We start from the raw sequence: 21859 nt of genomic DNA on the forward strand, positions 1-21859 counted from the left end.
GTTCGCTCCTGTATATTGAACTTATTACCCAGAACACGAACACGTATGGCACTGTTTGTGTGAAGTCACTCGTGCGTATGGCACTGTTTGTGTGATGTCATTCGTGTGTATGGCACTGCGTAACATCACTCATGCGTATGGTATGCGTGAATGTGTCACTCGAATGTATGGCACTGTTTGCGTGACGTCACTCGTGCGTATGGTGCTGTTTGTGACGTCACTTGTGTGTATGGCACTGTTTGTGTGACGTCACTCGTGCGTATGGAACTGTTTATGTGTGACATCTCCGATTGTGTGATATCAGCGATCGTGGGACGTCACCATGAATAGTAGCTAATACTAAGCCTTACTGCATGCATTTATCGAGCAAGAGAGATCACGCTCGTTGTTCTGGCAGTCATGGACATGGAAGGGGATAAGTAAAAAATGAGACACTGTCACATCACACCCACCCCGCCAAGGCAGCGTGAGATAAACCTGTCTCCCGAGAAGAGAAGGAACCACCAGACGGAGGGATTGAGGGAAATTATGTGAGCAATACCAACAGATGCAGCAGATGTTCGCTCACATGACAGCGATGATGCAGAACGTCACCGAAGGTATGAATCGACTACAAAGTAAGGACAGCACAGAACTAAGTGATAACAAATCCAACTTCCAGAAGCAGGACCTCAAAAGAATAACTTAAGAAGCCATAGCCACCGAGACACTGGCTGATGCAGCACCATACTTCACAAATGGCTCGGTGGACCCAAAACATCATAGATCCGGAGTGGCCTTCTACACCCAAGGTCAGACCCTTCTATGGAGACTTTCTAATGACTGCTCCACCCTACAAACAGAGTTGATAGCAATCTCAAAGGCCCAAACAAACCACATTCACCACCTTCTCCGGGTCATCACACGATACCCACCACCCAGATAGCTTCGGAAGTATCCTCCCCAGCAAGTACAGACCCCAGTTCGGGGGGCGCGCCACTCCGAAACTGACCACGTCCAAGAGTGGGGGTTGGTGGTAAGCATTCACTGACCGAGGGTCCTTTACACTTGCAAACCTGCAGGTAGGATAACCTCCATCCCCAATCCCAAATCCAGCCTGGCTGCTCCAAGAGCTCCAGCCGGAACCACCAAACGGGCCGCCTACAGGCAAAGGCCCGTGTCGGACTACGGTCCGACAATCTCAACAACAACAGCAACAGAAGATCGCGAAAAGGGGTTATCACTACCAGAGACACGACCTTCCTCAAACCGAAACTGATGAAGAAACGCTATATAGTCCAAAAGGACTCCCGGCGCTTAACCACGGAGTCGGGAACATTTCACCAGGGGGAGCGCGGAAGCACTTCCGAACATCAAGCTCACTCACCAAAACCACTAACATTGATGAAGGACAAAAAGGACGACCCACCGAGGGCTGGGTGAGAGAACTGTTAGAAAATATGAGGTTCTCCCAAAGGTCGACGCCGAAGTACAGCGGAGGAACTTGTGGAGAATACTCGGAGTTCATGGGACCCTTCCAGTGACACGTTGGATGCCGCAGATACTTGATGCTTTGAAATTAGAGAAATTTTTCGTCACCTACGCCAGCTCCGATAAAGACGCTTTGCGAGGATGCCTGCAAATACAAGATCCCAAAGCATGGTACAAGGAAGCTTTGGACATTTTAGAGAAACATCACAGCAACAAGCACATTTACGTCTGTCAGCTAATAAGGTCCAACTCTGAGACTAAATGACGGGAAAGGCTCCCCAACAGTTGTAGAGAAACGTCACGGCAACAAGCACACTTACGTCTGTCAGCTAATAAGGTCCAACTGTGAGACTAAATGACGCAAAAGGCCCCCAATAGTTGTAGAGAAACGTCACGGCAACAAGCACACTTACGTCCAACTGTGAGACTAAATGGCATGAAAGGCCCCCAACAGTTCTCAGACAAACTGGGGAATTGCATGAGGAACTTGAAGGTTCTGGGAGAACTACATCAGATTAACAAGTATGAATCAATACATACGTTAGCTGAGAGATTCAAGAGAAAGATAAGGGACGACTATGTGGATAAGGTGCATTAATACAAAAGGAAGCAAGGAAAGCCTCCTGGAATCGAGTGGATGTTGGAATTCACTATGGATATGGTTGACAAGGAGGAGGAGGCCGCAAAGGGACAAGGACCGGAGGAACCAAGCAGAATAAATACAGACTCACCCTCACGCCAATCCTCGTCAACGAAGAAACTTGTGGGTCTGGTGACATCAGGAATAAAGACAACCAGAGAAACGGATGATGAACACTGCTCGTTATGCCCCGGAGATCACCTTCTTCAGATGTGCTGGACATTCCTCAGCATGTCCACAGGGAAGCGAACTTCCCTCATAAGGGAAGAACGTCGCTGCTTCGCCTGCCTGGGTCGTAATCACCAGATAACGGAGTGCAGCCAGAAGATGGTATGTGGTATAGATGGCTGCTCTGGAGTACACTCGAGGCATCTGCACTTCACGGGAGTTCTGACGAGCAGTGGCAAGGCGCAACGGGGCGAAGTTGAAAGAGAACACCAGACCAGCTTCCAAAGGGTGAAGAGACCAATCACTGGGGGCACTTACCAAATAGACATAACACCTGACCACAAGCAACCTAGAATGAGTCAACTTAAGGCCATTATGCCACCACCGGAATCGGCAACTAGTGGAGCTAAATCATGGAAGACCGAAGCCAGTGCAAGCACCATGGGGAAAAGGACTGGGAGTACACAAAGCATGCTGGTGACCACGAACAGATGAAATCCGCATAGATGGGTCAGGGAAACCATAACCAACAACGGAATTGATGATCGGCGTGAAGAACCAAATGATTGCGAGTTGTGATTACAAGAGTCCAGCAGAGTCGCACTTCCAATATTGAAAGTCAGAATGGAGGAGAAGAATCAAGAGGCGAAAGAGCAGTGGTCACCGCAGCTCTCTTGGATTCAGGCAGCAACCGATCATACTACACATGTAGTCTTGCTAACCGACTGCTGGCAGAGGGAAGGCCAGTTTTTCCCTTTCCATTGGCACGATCATGAAAGAAAGAAGTAGTGTAAACACCGAAGAGTTCAGTGTAAAGGTGGTTAGCGTAGGAGTAAGAAAGAGCGGATCCATCACTATCTCCGAGGTCATTGTTGTTGAGAATCTACAGTCTTCTCTGAAAGTTTTCGGTCGAAGACACCCAAGACGTCACCATGTGGGAACACCTCCGAGGTACTGTACTACGCCAAGTACCGAAAAGAGTGGACCTCCTGATAGGTCTGGATGTACCACAAGTATTAGTGCCGTTAGAAGTAAGGACTGGGAAGGACGGAGAGCCGTTTGCAACACACACCCTTCTGGGCTGGACTATAAATGGACCGCTTGGAGTGATGAGCCGTGATTATGCCGTGATCAACCACTTTGTCAGAATGGCGACATTAAATTTGGAGACATATCTGAAAAAAAAAAAGTCAGGAACTTCTGGGAATGCGACTCTGCCTATAGTAACGATGATCCCATCCCTGTAGAAGACAAGAGAGTCCTGATGCAGTGGTCAACATCAATTACTCAAGTGGACGGACACTACAAACTTCCCATTCTGTTTCACCAAGAAGAACCGGAACTCACAGACAATAAGAAGCTTGCTGAACAGCGATTGGCGGGACTGAAAAAAATGCCTCCTAAAGAACCCAGGGCTCTCTCAGAGGTATCAAGAAGAGATGTGACGTCTAGTCGATGAGGGACATGCTGAGTCCCATGTCAAGAACTCGGTGTTGCACCCTGGAAGACCTGGTATCTCCCACACCACCCGGTGTTGAATCCCAACAAGCCAGAAAAGGTGAAAATAGTTTTGATTGTGCAGCCGAATATGAGTCTATGTCATTGAACAGCCAGGTGATGCAAGGGCCAGAACTTAACAATTTCATGGGAGTCCTCATCAGATTCAGACAAGGAAAGGTGGCACTCATGGCTGATATCGAGGCAATGTTCCACTAAGTGCAAGTAGTACCCGAACATCGAGACGTCTTACGATTCTTATGGTGGACGGACGACCAGCTGCCAGGAGCCCCCACCACTTACCGAATGACAGTGCATCTCTTTGGAGGTATGTGTAGCCCTTCATGTGCCGGGTATGCGCTACAACGAACATTCCAAGATTACAGGGAAACTCTCCATGACAACATCAAGAAAGCGAATCGTAACTTCTACGTTGACGATCCTCTCATTAGATTCACCGGGGAAAGCAACGATAATTACCCATTGACTGAGACACCTGATGAAGAAGGGCAGATTCGCACTTACGAAGTGGGTCTGTAATCACAAGGAAGTCCTCAAGGCAATTCCACAGACAGAGAAAGCCGTGGGAGTAAAGCAAGTAATTTGAAAGACGACAGGCTCCCCACTGAACAAGCGCTGGGAATCTTGTGGGACCTGGAAAAGGATGAACTAGCGGTCCGGGTCCGGATCCCTAAGAAACCGGAGATGAAACGAGGCCTTTGAGTATGGTCAGCTCCATATATGACCCACTGGAACTCATCACTCCGAGCGTCACAAGAGCCAAAATTATATTCCAAAATGAGTGTAGACGGGGTGTTAGGTGGGATGAACGAATGGCTGAACAGAACAGGGTGGCTTGGCAAAGATGGCTAGATGAACTTCCTCACCTATCACAGGTACACGTTCCACGGTGCTACCCACCCGAGGATGCAAATCCAGTGGCTGCCATGCAACTACACCACTTCTGCGACGCCTCCCAACAAGCGTATGGAGCTGTATCGCATCTGAGGATCACGTGTGAAGATGGAACCCACCATATCTCCTTTGTGTGTGGCAAGGCAAGCTAGCCCCTCTGAAACAGCAGACCAAACCTCGACTCAAGCTCTATGCGGCAGTACTGGCTGCCAAGGCAGACAAACAACTGCGACGAGAACTTGAATTACAAATAGACAGATCAGTGTTCTGGACAGACAGTACGGCAGTCCTTCGGTACATACGAAACACCAAAAGACGCTTCCATTCCTTCGTGGCCAATCGAGTGGCAACGATACATGAGGGCTCCAATGCAGAACAATGGCACCACGTGAAGTCGGCACTGAACCCAGCCGACGATGCTAGTTGTGGACTACATGGAGCAGAGCTCAACGAGGAGACTTGTTTTTCTTCTTGTTGGAAAACGACAGTTGGCCAAAGAGTCCAATGAGGATTCCAGACCTCACAGACGGAGATCCAGAGGTGAAGAAGGAAACCACGGTGCTGACGGCGAACGCTGACCAGGGGGAGGGTATCCTCGATAAGCTATGGGCCAGGTACTCCTCATGGCATCGACTTCTGAATAGCGTAGTGTGAATTAGAAGGTTTATAGAATGGCAGCTGGGGAAGCGAAAGAACAAACATCACCGAAAACATCGACTCAAAGTCAGGAAATTGAAAGATGAGAAATTAGTCGTCTTAAGATTTATGTAAAGGAAAGGATTCCCTCGAGAACTCAGAATGTTACAACAGGGACAACCCGTGGGAGGTAGCGACATGAGTCGACTGGAACCTCATCTAGACACGCACGGTTTGATCAGAGTAGGCAGCCGACTGAAACGTAGCCACTCTCCACCCAGATCAGAAGAATCCCATACTGTTGGCGAGGGACAACAGGATCATGGGGCTCATTGTGAGAGAGGTACACTCGACTAGAGCTGGACACTCAGGACGAGAACACACTATTGCCATAATAAGTGGCACATACTGGATACCTAAGTGCCACAAATTACTCGACCGCACAATACGGACATGTGTGACTTGTCGGAGAAGCAACTGAGGTCTACCCACCAACGCCAAACCGACCTGCCAGAAGATGGAAGCATGCCCAATTCATCGCGGATCAATTTTGGAAGACGTGGGGAAAGAAATATCTCCCAACACTACGTCAGTGACAAAGATTCTTCAAAAGTCGCCGTAATCTCCACGCTGGGGATATCGTGATCATCTCTGGACAACCCTTCCCCAGGAGTCAGTGGATGCAAGAGAGAGTACTGGAGGCACTACCAAGCACAGATGGCCTGGTGCAAAGTGTTAAAGTGAAGACAAAGGACTCAGTGTTAATACGCCAAGCGACGAGACTCTGCCTGTTGGAAGGGGTCGGAGAGTGAATCTAATGGTAAGCTGTAATTTCGTGCGAAGCCTGACAGGGGGAGTGTTATCGCCACGCCAATTGTGCGAGCCGGCCACATGTTAAGTGAAGAAACTGTTTACAACTCAGAATAGCTTACTAAGCGAGATGGAGCTGGTAGCAGCTGTGTGACTGCCTGAGGGACAGTATATCGCCTTCTACTGTGGAGGCAGCATCTTGATTCTCGTCAGCCAGCATTTTCCTGTAGGACATTATATTTGTTCTCGTTGGTCTAACCCTAGACCCCAAAACGTGAGTGTGATTGTGAACTGTTGAATCCTCTGAGAACTCTAAATAACTTTAATAAGTGTAATTACAGTATAGTCTTCATTTACGAGGTCAATTGAACCCGTGAAGGTCCGTGTAAAAAGAAAAACGCGTAAACGAAATAACAGAACATATGGGATTAATTGAAATAGAGACTGGGCCGACCCCCAAACTCCACTTTTTTCGACACAATAGTACGCTGTAGTAAAAATAACATCTTAATTTTATGATGGTATTCACACACAATTAATATTTAAGAGAAATACAGTCGCCGGTTAATGTCCATTCAAATAATGGACTCAACACACCCCCCCCCCTCTTCCCACGCTCTTGAGAAATGTTTGGGTGAAAACACTAGGTGTTTAGGTTTAGTAATAAATAATACCTCAGACTATGCTTAGGATAATATAATTGACATTGCTGGATTCCTTGCAAGACTGCGAATAATTTGAATATAAACGTCATATATTTTGCACAAAAGATAAAATTTTTGCTCTCTCTAATAAAATTCTTAAACTAGCTCTAAAATTTGTATGTCTGATGCAAATTTTAGCTTGTTTATATTCAAATTAATCACTATCTTATAAGAATTCCAGCAATATAAATTATATTCTGGCCGGGTAATTTCTATGACTTTTATGAGCTAAAAACAAATATCTTCAGTCATAAAACAAATTATACTTCACCCAGACACAATACATTACATACGTTGTAGTAAAAATAACATCTTCATTTTATGATGGTATGCACACACAGTAAATATTTAAGAGAAATATCAATAATATTAGGATTTTTAACACTTACGTTAGTAGAAGAGATGGCTGGGCACACGGGGGTTGGGGTTGGTTCTGAGGCAGAGGGCAGATTATTGGCCCTCACCTACTGTATATCACTTGTATCACTATCCACCACAGAGGCTTGCAGGGCTTCTTTGTCAAACCCCTCAAAGTCCATATCCTCACTATCACTGACTTGGGCTGGCTGTGGTGGGTGGCGGGTGAAAACTCGGTAATGTTTTGTTGACTGGGCGACCTTGTGCGCACCCTGCCCGCGCCGCTTCCCACATAAATGATGGAATGAACCGCGTAAATAAAATTTTTCGGTCTGGCAAGGTGCAGCTTAAATGACCAAACGCGTAAACCAAATCTGCGTAAATCGAGACTATACTGTACTGTATATACTGTATATTGATGGTATTATTCAAACTGTGTCCTGATGTACCAGCAGTTGTTATATGTGAACTGTATTCAACAGATTTTGACTGAATTATACTCATCGCGTCAACAACAAGGGTCTTATTGTCCTGCTCAAACCAAAATCGCTCCTATGAGCGATTACATAAACATTAATTCAATCAAATACATATTCAGTAATAAACAAGAATGAATATTTTGTACATATTCTTAAGATAAATGACGATGGTTCCTTGAGTGCACACGTATACATTGGGTGTAAACACTGACAACAATGTCGTCTCTTATCCTCTTGTGTGTTTTAATATTCTACGTATTAATGAAGTGTATTGTTCATTTCGCATATATAAAGATTAATTCAATCAAATACATATTCAGTAATAAACAATAATGAATCTTTTGTTCCATTTATTAACATTAAATAAGGTTACTTAAAACATATATATTAATTTTTTTATATTAAATTTACTACAACTACAACCAAGGCCTTATTTTCTTAATTTTCTCGTGTAGAACTATCGTCCTATTGTTTTTTGGGGAAAAGAGAGTAAAAACCCACACAAAAGATATGAAAAGGTCACACTTGGGAATGCATCTCCTTATTATTGCTTTATTTTAATGGTAATTAATAAATTCGCGATAAGACGATTCACTTTACACTGCAATATTGGAGGACACATTAACGTCGTTATTCGATGCTTTACTGTACTTTATTTTTATTATATTATGGTCGTAAATATGAATGAAATAAAGACGTAAATTGAATTGGGTCCTAAATTAACTAGGGTCTTAATTATGAAAAGTTGTTGGTCAAACCGTTGTTATCGGAGGCTTTACGGTATTTAAAAAAAATAGACTGAAAGGCCATACGATCCAATCTTGGGTCCCCAGTAGCCTGTAGCCTCAGTAAAAAACTACTGTTACAATTCCTGCATGAAACAAACTGACACTACAAACGAAGTGCAGGGAGTTCTGCTATAACGCGTGTTTTGATAACGCGAATTTGCTCTAACGCGATTTATGAATTCGGAACAATATTTGTATAACGCGAACGCTTGTTTGCTATAACGCGATTTTTGCTTACTATTTCTCCAATTTTGTGGTATTAACTGTGAATATGGTAAAGAAGAATATCTCCAAAAGGCGCTCTGATGATAGAATTCCCGGTGATTATCGTAAAAGAAAGGATATAACACTTGAAGAGAAGCTCAATGTTATCAACCTCAAAATCACCCTTCTCCCCCATCAAGTTACATTCATATTTTTTCAAGGTAAAGTGTTAAATTTACTGTATGATTTCATTATTAGATATGAATGTAACATTTATTTAGACTGTGCTATCCTTTGTGTTAGGCTAAATACTAAATTTTTTCGATTTCGAGTAATCTGCACCTAACCCTATTTTCTCCATAAGCCCTGTTATTTCTATTACGCGATTTTCTATAACACGATATTTTACAAGAACACAATTATCGCGTTATAGCAGAACTACCTGTGTTTCAAAAAGGCCCCTGAGGCATTCCTCACATTGGTAGCCCTGCGTGTGTATGGTTTCGGCCACAGGTACTCAAAACAAGTGATTGGCACTCTGAAACGAAACCCAGTGCTAGACTTTCTGTAATTATCGACCGTATGGTAAAACGTCGTTGAGCTGGGTTCCATTGTGACAGCATGCAAAACTGTGGAACTATTCACATGTTTCGGAACAGCATGGTATATTTTCCAATACGAATAAAGAATGACATAATGTGGCACTATCCCAAAGTGAAGTAGCAGTACAAATACAGATTCAAAATTTGGTTGCAAAATAATCTTATACCTTGACTATATCCACTAATTCCGCCAAACATATAATGCATTCCTATATGGCAACTCCTCCACTTCCATGGTTACTGTAGTCCACGGTGTGTGGAACCTTTAATATAAGATACAGTTTAACTTATCTAGATATACTGACATTCTCCAGTCATATTGTAACAAAGTAATTCAATATTGTCAATGAAATAGCTAATTTCGGCCTACCAAATTAAGTTCGAAATGTCTCGCATTCAGGCCTACCAACCCTCGCGAGACAACGGGAATGTTCAGTTAGAAAATTATCGGATCCCACCTGTATGGTAGTTTTTTTACCGAGTGTACAACTTAACCTTCCATGACCAAATTGAGTCACCTACCCACAAAGATCAAGTTACTTCCTCCACCAAAATGTAACTCCCTGGAGGGACAACTGCTGACAGCAGCTTCAAGGCCTGCTTATCCAAGTTAAGAATCCCAGGAAATGGATGATTAGGGGGTAGTTTCCTATATACATGGAGAAAACAGCATATATGACTGGGATAATGTAGTGAAACCTCATTTTCAATGTTCCTCTCACTCACCATTTGCATTCCTGCTGCAACCTGAGTGTAATGTCTCTTGACTTATTCCTTTACAGTATTTATTTAACTCCTTCATCCTTAGTAAGGATCCTTTTCTCAACCTGCTCTAGTTTGGTAACCACCAAAGGTCCAACGTCCCCTATTTTTGAGTCAAAATATCTCTTTCCTTTGTGGTCTACAAAAGAGGTAGAATTTCCTCTCTTGCACTCCTGACAAGGGGTCACAAACATAAAAGACCAGCAGCATAAACTGAATCTGATAGAAATTATGTTCTAAATTAAAGTCCAAAGAAGGTTTGAAACATTAATAGTATAAAGAATCATAATCATTTCAGAAGACCACTGTATCTGCTTGATCCTCTTGGCTGTATGAAAATATTTAGTAACTTCATTAGGAAATATAATTGCAATTTCTCATTTTACTATAATTCATAAATATCTTAAACATTTATTCTTTAGTAAATTACATTACTAATACATGTCACTAAGATACAAACATTACATTTCATTGGTCAAATATATCTCTTAAGAGAATTACTCATAAAGTTCAGCACAAAATGCATTTGTTGTAAAGTGAAAGACAATCTGCCATTTATAAGCTTGGCATCTGAAGCAAAATATACATAAATGAATATTTTGTATAGAAAATTATATTTGCTATTAATAAAAATTTGAAATATATTTTTCCTTTTAAAAATTAAAAAAAATCATTCTGGCTGTGAATGAACTGCTTGTTGCTGTTGGTGTTGGTGTTGCTGCTGCTGTTGTGTGGCTGGCTGGTGTTGAGACATCACTGCTGACTCCAGTGCTCTCTGAACATACATAGTTGGATCTTCTCCCTCAGGAATGACAAGGCTAAGTGGCTGTCCATCTTTGAGAGTAATTTCAAGGGTACTGCTGTTTCCAAGGGAACTTACACTTGGAGCATTCTCCGACTGTGAACAAAACAAGTTTCTATAACAAAAATAATTTTATAATATGTGTTAAACTACAATATACTCTTAATTGGAAGTAGTCTAACGTTTAGACCTGTTCTTTGTTCACAAAACATATCCAATAGGCATTAAAACACTTAATTACGAATTTCACTTCTGATAGATTAACTAATTCTTGTTTGAGACACATTTCAAGAGATTAAACCTACAAACTGACAGAGAGATGGGCAAAGGTACCATTAACTTTAGCTTCACCAAATCTTGGCATAAAAAAGGACACAGCAGGTGAAGATCTGTTCTGTAGACAAAGGAAAGAAATGGATATAACCTGTAAAATTATCCTCACTCTGAAAGATGGTGATGGTGGCACTGCAAGTTTCTCATGCTGATGGTGATATAAGTTACCAGTACTCATGATGACATTGACAAAGTTACCCATGATGATGTTTACATAAGATACTGATGATGATATTATAAGTTACCCATGATGATGGTAACATTATAAATTACCCATAATCATGGTGACATATATTAACCATGAAGATGGTGGCATTATAAGCTACCCATGATGATGATGACATTGTAAGTTACCCATACTGGTGGTGACACCATAAGTCAGTTACCCATGTTCATTACCCATGTTAGTTACCCATGATGATGATAACATTGTAAGTTACCAATGTTGATTGTGATGATGCTATTGTTAGTTATCTATGCAGTTGGGGATAATGTGAGTTTCCCATGCTAATTATGACATTGTAATTTACCCATTATGATGGTGACATTGTGAGTTGCTCATGCTGACATTGTAAGTAGGTAGTAGGCAGCTATCAAACAGGGAGATACTACCACCTGGGAAGATATTGGAAGCATAATGTATTGTCTAATGATAGACCCTGCTGCCATATGGCATCATGAATATTGTGACCAAGTCCCAGGTTGCTGATCTGTCTTTCTGCCCCATTTACACACAATTGCAGGGTCTTGATTGTTTCTCTTACTTGACAACACAAAATACCGGTACATATAGCGTTCCTCACTATTGATTTTTTTTTCATTTTTGTATTTCTTTACATTTCTTTATTATTATAATTACTGCACAGTGTTGTTGTTATTATTATTATTGTTACCATTATTATTTTATTTTACTTTTTATGATAAATTTTATTTACTATGAATTATTATTATTACAGGATATTCCATTTTTGCCCCGCAGGCCCCGATGTGGGTCAGTGACTTGTGCCAGGGTGGGCTAATCCCTGTGTAAAAAAAACAAAAAACAGTACCCATAAATGATGGTGACATTGTACAGTAAGTCACCCATGATGATGGTGTCATTGTAAGTTACCCATGATAATGGTGACATTGTTGGTTACCCATGTTGAAAGGGACATTGTAACTTACTTGGTAATAGCAGCATTGTAGTTTTTTTTTTTTTTATGGGGATTAGCCCACCCGGGAACAGGTCACTGACCCACATCGGGGCATGGGGATGAAAATTTAATAAAATTACCCTCCCCCTCCTCCCCTGCTGCCCAACACACCCTATCTGCCGTCGCCTGGCTAGAACAAACTGATGACATCCGTGTCAAGTTTATTTGGATCCCGTCACACATAGGAATAACTGCCTGAGACACTGTTGATCGGCTTGCCAAAGAAGCGACACAAGAAGAAGATATTGAAGCCACCCTCGCCCTCTACCTAAATCATCTCAAATCTCGCATACACGCCGCACAACGAGAAGCATTCGATGAAAATTGGACACACCTGAAACAACGGGGTAGAGTCACACTACGTCACTATGACGCTGTAACTGGTGACGACAACCACCGCTACAAAGAGTATCAATCCCTGACTTGATCTCAACAGATTATGTACATGAGACTGCGCCTAGGAGTACATTGGCAAACCTGAGCCTGGCCGCACTGTTTGTAAACTTTGTGGCCAACCCGACTCTCACACCCTCCCTCACTACAGTGGTCCCTCGGTTAACGAGCAATCCCTCGATTAACGAGTTTCTTACGAGCCGACCTCAACATGTTTTCGCTTGCACTTGGCGGTCAACCAGCTGTAGTATTAGTCCGCCAATACAGTAATCGGTTCTAGGGCTTAAATTCCTTACTATTTTATTAAATATCAAGAAGTTTATACTATTCAATAATTTTAAAAGTTTAATGTTAACTTTTTTAGTCATTTTAACAATTACTGAACATAATTGAAAGTAGGGTCACTAGTTTGTGGTGAGCCATCCAGCCTGTTAACACACCAAACAAGCATTAGTCTCTCTCTGTTTTCAGTGGAGGTAACATCTTGCTTCAGACTCTCTTCAACTAAATGCTTTTTTCTGTGTTTCCAAGCAAATTATTGGTCATTTTGAAATTTATTTTACATATTGACAATATATAGTGCAGTGCAGTGTTATTTTAAAGAAAATATTCTTTATTTACAGCTAGTTTTAACTTAAAACATCAGGGTGTTGACATTGTTTGAATCCAGCATGGGGCCTAAGAGGTCATGAAAAGCGATTTCAATCCAAACCAAGCAGGAAATTATTAAGAAACATGAAGAAGGCATTAGAACAAATGCGCTATGCAAAGAATGTGGCATGTCGACATCAACTGTGTCGACAATTCTTGCACAGAAAGACAAATTTAAAGAAGTGAAAGTGAGAGACAAATCTACCAGTGTTTAAAGGTAGAGCCCTAATTGCAGAAACTGAGAGGGTACTTCTCATCTAGATTAGGGAAAAACAGATGAAAGGTGATTCAGTTTCTACTGAATTCATCTGTGAAAGAGCCAGTGAGATTTACGAACATTTAAAGACAGATCAACCTGGTTCTTCAGGCACAGAATTTGAAGATTTTCGGGCCAGCAAAGGCTGGTTCGAAAAATTTAAAAAAAGAAGAGACATTTTCAGTGTTGTTAGGCATGGTGAAAATGCTAGTGCTGATAAGGAAGGGGCAGCAAAGTTTTTAGTGGAATTTAAAGAACTGATGGAAGAAGAAAATTATCTTCCACAGCAAGTGTTCAATGTGGACAAAACTGGGCTGTTCTGGAAAAAAATGCCCAAAAGAACATTCATCACCAGAGATGAAGCCTCTTTACCTGGGCATAAACCCATGAAAGACTGCCTCACTCTATTGCTTGGTGCCAATGCTTCAGGGGATTTCCGACTGAAGCCTATGCTTGTCTACCACTCTGAAAACCCTAGGGTGTTCAAGCAACAGAAAGAGGGAAGAGCAAAGCTTGGAGTTTATTGGAAGTCCAACCATAAGGTATGGGTGACAAGACAGCTCTTTAATGAATGGGCTGTTGAGGTGTTTTGCCCTTCTGTCAAGAGCTACCTAACCACCAATAAACTCCCTTTAAAGGCTCTTCTCCTCATGGATAATGCTCCTGGTCATGACCCTGAACTTGCCAGAACTTTGGAGTATCAATTTGACTTTGTGAAAGTGTTGTTTTTGCCTCCCAACACTACATCAATCATACAGCCAATGGACCAGAATGTGATCAGCAACTTCAAGAAGTTGTACATGAAGAAAAGGTTTAGGAGGTGTCATCAGGCAACTTCCAATGATCCTGAACTAACACTGAAACAGTTCTGGAAGACACAATTCAACATCCTGGAGGCTGTAAAATTGATTGTCATCATCATGGCAAGAAGTCTCCACTAGATCCCTCAATTCTTCATGGAAAGCACTGTGGCCATCAGTAGTCCATGATTTTGAGGGATTTGAGGAAGAAACAGTTGGACCAGGAGATTGTGTCCATTGGTCAGTCATTGGGCCTTGAAGTGGAAGAGGATGATGTCGAAGAGCTAGTGATGTCTCATGAGGAGGAACTTACTCCTGATGACTTGAAGCAACTGGATGAGATGTTAGAGGCTGACAATGGTGAGGAGGAAATGGAAAGTGATGACCATATGTCAACTAAAGAGTTGAAAGATGTGATTTACCACTGGGAGAAGTTTAGGGAACTGGCTTCAAAGCACCCAGATGTGGAAAATTCTGAACTAACTTTGTGTTATGTTGGGGACACAATGGTCTCCTTCTATAAACATAATTTAATGGTGAGGAGGAGAGATGCCCCACAGACCACAATTGACACTTTCTTCAGTAAAAGGCAGAGGGAACAAGATGCTATCCCTCAGCCTTCCACTTCAAGAAGGAGAGAGGATGATGCTAGCCCTCAGCCTTCCACTTCAATAAGGAGAGAGGATGTTCATGGTGGAGAATCTGTCAGTCCAGAGGTTCCAGACATTTTCATGGAAGGTGACTCACCTTCCAAGAAGCAATAAAATGCTTCTCCTCCACCTCCACTTCATTCTCTTCTCCCTTCTCCTCCTCCACCTCCCACTTCAAATTCACATCAGCATCATCATCCAGGAGCCTTCTTCATACACACCTCAAAGTAAGTATAATTTTCTACCTTTTTTGTTGAATTTAGACAATTTTCGGTGAGCTGGAACCAATTACCCAAAAACCCATTGAAACAATGGTTTCGTTTAACGAGATTTTCAGTTAACGAGCAACCTGCTGGAATGGATTGTGCTCGTTAACCGAGGGACCACTGTACATCCTCACTTGCCCTATGACCTCCTCCTACAGGTCCCCAGCCGTTACCAACATCTCTTCCCTCCCTGACCAGATATCCCTCCTTCTAGTGACAGGCCTGGCACTTAACATTATTAGGGACCTGCCACGCTTTGCCATAAACAGATGAAATGTACCGGGAACTTTCCCCACACACAGTCACCATTGTCACTTTATGTAACTTGTTGACAAAACCTATGACCCTTCTCGCTTTTACGCCCTTAATGCATGAGTCATAAAGGCAAGCATGAACTACGCATGCTTTCCAGATGGGCACTGTAATAATAATAATAATAATAATAATAATAATTGATAATAAATAAAATTTATAATAAAAAATACAATAATAAAATAACAATGATGATAATAATAATAACTCTAATAATAATTGTAATAATAATAATAATAATAATAATAATAATAATAATAATAATAATAATAATAATAATAATAATAATAATAATAATAATAATAATAATAAAGAACCATAAATACAAAAAAAAAAGATCAAGAGTGAGAAAGAATATATGTATGTTGTGTTGTCATTAATAAGTGAAACAACTGAGACCCTGCAATTGTGTGTAAATGAGGCAAAAAGTCAGATCAGCAACCTGGGACGTGGTCACAATTTTCGTGGTGCCATATGGCAGCAGGGTCTACCAATAGAATATCTTCCCAGGTGGGAGTACCTCCCTGTTTGTCATGCTTTTTGGAGTAGATTGTGTCATGTTTAGAGGAAATACAGGAAAATTCAATTTAGACAAAGATTACCCGCCAAAAACACACTACCCTACTAGAGTTTTCTGCTAACCATGAGTGGCCGCGTGCCTGAGGCGTGAGCCAATCGCAGTGGCCTGTGAATGTGACTTCATAGGCTTTACTGTGCTGATTGGCTGGAGGCTGAGTTCATGCCCCAGCAAGGCAGGCACTCAGTTTTCAAACACAGAGTCTGGTTGGAAGTAGTGAAAGACAGAAGTACGGTACATGGTGTGGTCGGTTCCCCAACATGGCAGGATATACAGTATCTCAGTGAGTACCCTTCAGGTTTTATTTGTTTCACAAAATGTATTGTGATTCATGTGACCCCTGATTAGGTAGCTAGGAAGATAGGTTTATTGTTTTGAAGTGTAATTGTCAAACCATAAAAGAAAATATTCAATAAATACAGTAACCGTTAATAAGAGTCCCAATTCATACCTCCCCTTATTAAAAAAAGGCTGAATTGTTATAAGAGTCTTGGTGACAACACACCTATCACCTGTTTCCCCTAGTGTCTCAGTTATCATATGTTATCCCTGTTCCCTCAGTTATCCTCCTCACTCCCTCTTACCTCTCAGTATCCCCTCATCCTCAGTGTGGGGAAAGGTTGACCATAGGGAAGGACTACTTGTGCCCCTCTCCTTCTCCTCACATTCCTTAGCCTCCCTTACCTCCCTCTCTCCTCTAACAACCCTCCTTCACTCCTCACCTCCCCTCTCATGAGTATACAGAGAATGAAAGAAAGAGAGTAAAGAAATAAGTAAAGAATTAATAACTAAGAAGAAATAAAGAAAATAATAAATTTAAAATAAATGCTGTTATTACATAGTTTTTCATGATGATAACAACATTGTAAGTTACCAATGATGATGGTGACATTGTAAGTTACCCATGCTGATGGTGACACTGTAAGTTACCCATGATGAGTGATATTGTAAGTTACCCATGCTGATGGTGACATTGTAAGTTACCCATGCTGATGGTGACATTGTAAGTTACCCATGATGGCAGTGACATTGTAAGTTACCCATGGTGATGGTGACATTGTAAGTTACCCATGGTCACAGCAACACTGTGGTGTAATGGTCAGCATCCTCGCCTAGCAAGAGAGCAGAACCGAGTTCGATCCTCGGGCAGGGTGAAACTATGTTCAAGTTTCTTTAGGTCATGTGCCTCTGTCTACCCAACAGTTCGAACCTGGATGTTAATCGACTTGCGGATCGTATTCCGGGGTAATGGTTAGCCAGTGCAGTTGGCGAGTTGTCCAGTCTTCTCAGACTATTCCTTGACACTGGGTCATGCAGCTTGTTAGCTTAAGGTGTGGTTGTTGTGTTGGCGACAGCTTCTACATTTTAAAAAATTCACGCCTAAGTGGCTTTAGGGCCGGCCATCCTCGATTTTGAGGGGCTTCCATTATTGAGTGGCAGGAAACATTTACACAAGATGCCAGACACCACCAGCCAACAGATAATGGTAGCTAGACTCACTTTCAAAGACACAGGAAAAGTAGATTTAGAAAACGTTCTTGTACATGACTGACCAGAGATAGTAACATCGGTGATCATGTACAGGAAAGCCTCCGATAACGATGATTCTACTAACGACCATTCATATTTAAGACCCTGGTTAATTTAGGACCCAATTCAGTTTACACCATTATTTTCTTCGTATTTACGCCAAAAATAGAATAGAGAATAAAATAAAATTTTCATATAGTACAGTATAGTCTGGATTTACGTGTTTGGTCATTTACGCGGTGCCTTGCCAGAATGAAAAGGCTTTAATTAAGCCAGCATGGCGTGAACGAATCTACTATCCGGACGATCAAGAAGGATGCCGCCAAGATTAAAGAACACATGAGCATCACAAAGTCTGCAAGTGCTTCAATGGTGAAGTATTGTCAGAATAAGGTGCTGCTCAAGACTGAGAACTTACTGGTGAGCTACTTAATTCGTCAGGCAAGACGGAACGTGGCGGTCGACAAGCGGGCAGTGCAGGACAACGCTCGTGAACTGTACTCATCAGTGGCGCGCAAGATGGGAATTGCAGAGCCCAAACCCTTCACTGCTTCCACTGGGTGGCTGCAAGGGTTTAAGAAAAGGAACAAGATTACCAACAATAACATTGTTGGTGAAGGTGCCAGTGCTGACCGTGCTGCGGCTAGTGATTTTCCTCCATTCTTACGTGACGCTATGGAGGAAGGACAGTACACCGACGACCAGGTGTTCAACATGAATGAATCCGGTCTGTTTTGGAAAAAATTACCTTCCAAGACCTTCGTTGTCAAGTCTGCCAGCAAGTGTCGGAGCCGGAAATTGCAGAAGGAGCGCATCACCGTCCTGTTTACCACCAATGCCTCCGGTACCTGTAAGCTCAAGTTGTCGGTGATCCACACAGCCCGCAAGCCACACGCCTACAAGAACATGGACATGACCAAGCTAAATGTCCACTGGCTAACCTCACGTAGGGCGTGGATGTTCACTGGTCTGTCCCTCTCCTGGTTTGATGACTGTTTCGTTCCCGACGTCAAGAAATTATGCGCGCAAAATAATGTGCCATTCAACATTTTGTTGCCGCTTGACAACGCACCAGGACACTCGCCCCTACTGTTGGATCGTCACCCCAGTGTAAAAGTGGTCTTCCTTCCTCCCAACACTACGTCGTTAATCCAGCCCATGGACCAGGAGTTGATAAGCAACGTTAAGGCTGCATTCTCCGCAAAGAAGTTTAAGCTCCTGAACAACTACTGTAGACCAACAACAAGGATGAGTTGCGTAACCTTCTGAGTGGCACAGATAGAGAGAGCGACGACAACGAGGATGCAGAACAAGAGTTGGCGGAGCATGAAGTGCGAGTTAAACAGTTTTGGAAAATGTTTAACGTAAAGAAAGCTGTTGATTTCTTGGTGGAGGCATGGGGGAAGCTGTCTGTGGCAACGATTCGTCACGCGTGGCGGCATGTGTTGCAAGGTATCCCAGGTGGGAGGGAGATGCAACCTGTGGCTGGTGAGGTTCAGTCTGTTGCAGTGGACCTTGCAAGAGAAGCTGCACAGAGTGTTACAGCTGCAGACTTCTCCGAGACCACCAACGACGACATCATGGAGGTAATCAGGGATCCTGAGGTGACTGCCGACGGGATGTTGGAAGACGATGACGTCAGTGAGGAGGCAGGTGGTGCGGCAGCAAGAGAACAAAAGTTAACTCATGGCGATGTAAAGGATGCCATCGAGTTTGCCGAGAAACTAAAGCTCACCCTTTCAAAAGACCATGTCAATCACCAGTCTTAAGTCTTCAATAACCCTCTAGACCAAAGTATGGAGCAGTATATCCAGATGTATCACGACCACATCAACACTAGCCGTCAGCGTAGCATCACTGGCTTCTTCGCTGGCAACCCACCACAGCCAGCCCAAGCCAGTGATAGTGACAGTGATGGTGACTTTGAGGGGTTTGTCAGGGAGGCCCTGACAATAATGGTGGATAGTGATGGTGATTCACCTGAGGGCCACTAATCTGCCCTCTGCCTCGGAACCAGCCCCCATCCTTGTATGCCGACCCATCTCTTCTAGTAACGAAAGTGTTAAACCTTGATTTTCTTTTACCTGGTACAGTATAATATTCTCTTATTGATATTTCTCTTCTATATTATGTGTGTGCATACCATCATAAAATTAAGATACTATTTTTACTACAACGTACGTATTGTGTCAGAAAAAGTGGAGTTTGGGGGTTGGCCCAGTCTCTATTTCAATTAATCTAATATGTTCTGTTACTTCATTTACGCGTTTCTCGTTTTACGCGATCCTCCACAGGTTCAATTGATGGCTTAAATGCAGACTATACTATGCAGTCTCTCCTCGACTTACGACAACCCGAACATACGACATCCATGGTCGTATAAAATATTTTTCACATTACGTATTTTCGAGTCCCGACGTTTGGTCGTAATGTGATGCCGTATGATAGCTTGGGCTGGGCTGCCTCGTGGTGTACAGCATCAACGTCGTAGCCCGCTAAGTTGGTGTTTGGCCGTCGTTGTTTTTAGTGATCGCGCTGTGTACTGACAAAATTTTCGTTTGTAATTCCCTTTAAAATGGCTGGCATGCGTAAAAGTGAGAGTTCTCGTAGTGTTGAGAAGAAAAAGAGATAGTCAATTACTTTTGAGATGAAAATGAAAATAATAATGTAATATGAAAATGGAAAAAACGGTAGCAACCATTTCCCGCGACCTTGGCTTCTCTCACTTGACGATATCAACAATTTTGAAGGACAAGGAACGAATTCGTGAGGTAGTGAAAGGATCAACACCTATAAAGGGAACAATAATAACGAATAAAAGACAAGGTACTCTTCATGAGATGAAGAAATTACTTGTGATGTGGATGGAAGATCAGCTGCAAAAGCGTGTACCCTTAAACCTTCTAACCATACAGGCTAAGGCAAGAAGCCTTTTCGAAAGCCTGAAAGAGCAGGCAGGAGATGAGTGCGACCAAAACTTCACAGCAAGTCATGGGTGGTTCCAAAGGTTTAAGAAACGTTACAATTTGCACAGTGTAAAGGTGAGTGGAGAGGCAGCAAGTGCTGATGTGGGTGCTGCCGAAGCTTTTGAGGAGCTAGATCGTGTCATCATGGAGGGAAATCATTTGCCTGAGCAATATTTAATGTGGATGAAACTTGCTATTCTGGAAGCGCATGCCAGAACGGACATACATCCACAAAGAGGCGAAAACCATGCCAGGATTCAAGGCATTCAAGGACCGAATCACACTTCTGTTGGGGGGGAATGTAGCTGGTTCAAGGTAAAACCCTTCATGATATACCATTTAGAGAACCCAAGGGCTTTTAAAAATGTCAGCAAGCACACACTGCCAGTGTTTTATCGCAGTAATAAGAAAGCATAGATGACCCTAGCACTGTTCGAGGATTGGTTCCCGAGTTGTTTCATTCCACGAGCCAAGGAGTATTGTCTGCAACAAGGGATTGCCTTCAGGATTTTATTAATTTTAGATAATGTTCTGGGACACCCACCACACCTGGACGACCTGCACCCTGATGTTAAGGTAGTCTACCTTCCACCTAACACTATCTCTATCATTTAACCCATGGATCAAGGTGCAATTGCTGCTTTTAAAGCGTATTATTTACGTACAACCTTCACCTTGCTGCTACTGAAGGTGAGAAAACGCTCAGAGAGTTTTGGAAGGACTACAGCATTTTGCAATGTACAAAGAACATAGCTGCAGCATGGGATGGGGTTACAGGTCAGTGCATAATGGAATATGGAAGAAGGTCCTGAAAAGATATGTGAACAGTTTCAAAGGATTTAATGAAGATGAAGCAATTTCTGAGATTAGTAACAAGATAGTGCAGATGGATAAACATCTGGAGTTAGAAATTGATAATGAAGATGTTGAGCAGTTGGTGGAAAGTGTAGCAGAAGTGCTAAGTAACGAGGATCCTATTGAACTGAAGGCACAGAAATTTGCAGAGGAAGAAGAGAGACAAAATGTAAAAGAAGAACCTGCACTCCCCAAAAAGTTTTCAGTGAAACAAATGGCAGAGGCATTTGCTACTATTAA

At 42.5% G+C, this 21859-nt stretch overlaps 1 protein-coding gene across 1 annotated transcript in view; it reads right to left on the bottom strand.

Annotated features, from left to right (window-relative positions):
• Window positions 1-10409: 10409 nt before the first annotated feature.
• Window positions 10410-21859, bottom strand: part of LOC121866570 — a 51445-nt gene continuing 39995 nt past the window's right edge. The window contains exon 4 of the mRNA XM_042366338.1: window positions 10410-10930. Coding sequence (XP_042222272.1) covers window positions 10703-10930 — 228 coding nt within the window. The 3' untranslated portion in view covers window positions 10410-10702. The remainder of the gene's footprint in view (window positions 10931-21859) is intronic.

Source organism: Homarus americanus, unplaced genomic scaffold (assembly GCF_018991925.1).
Source record: "Homarus americanus isolate GMGI-L3 unplaced genomic scaffold, GMGI_Hamer_2.0 scaffold16430, whole genome shotgun sequence".
NCBI lineage: Eukaryota > Metazoa > Arthropoda > Malacostraca > Decapoda > Nephropidae > Homarus > Homarus americanus.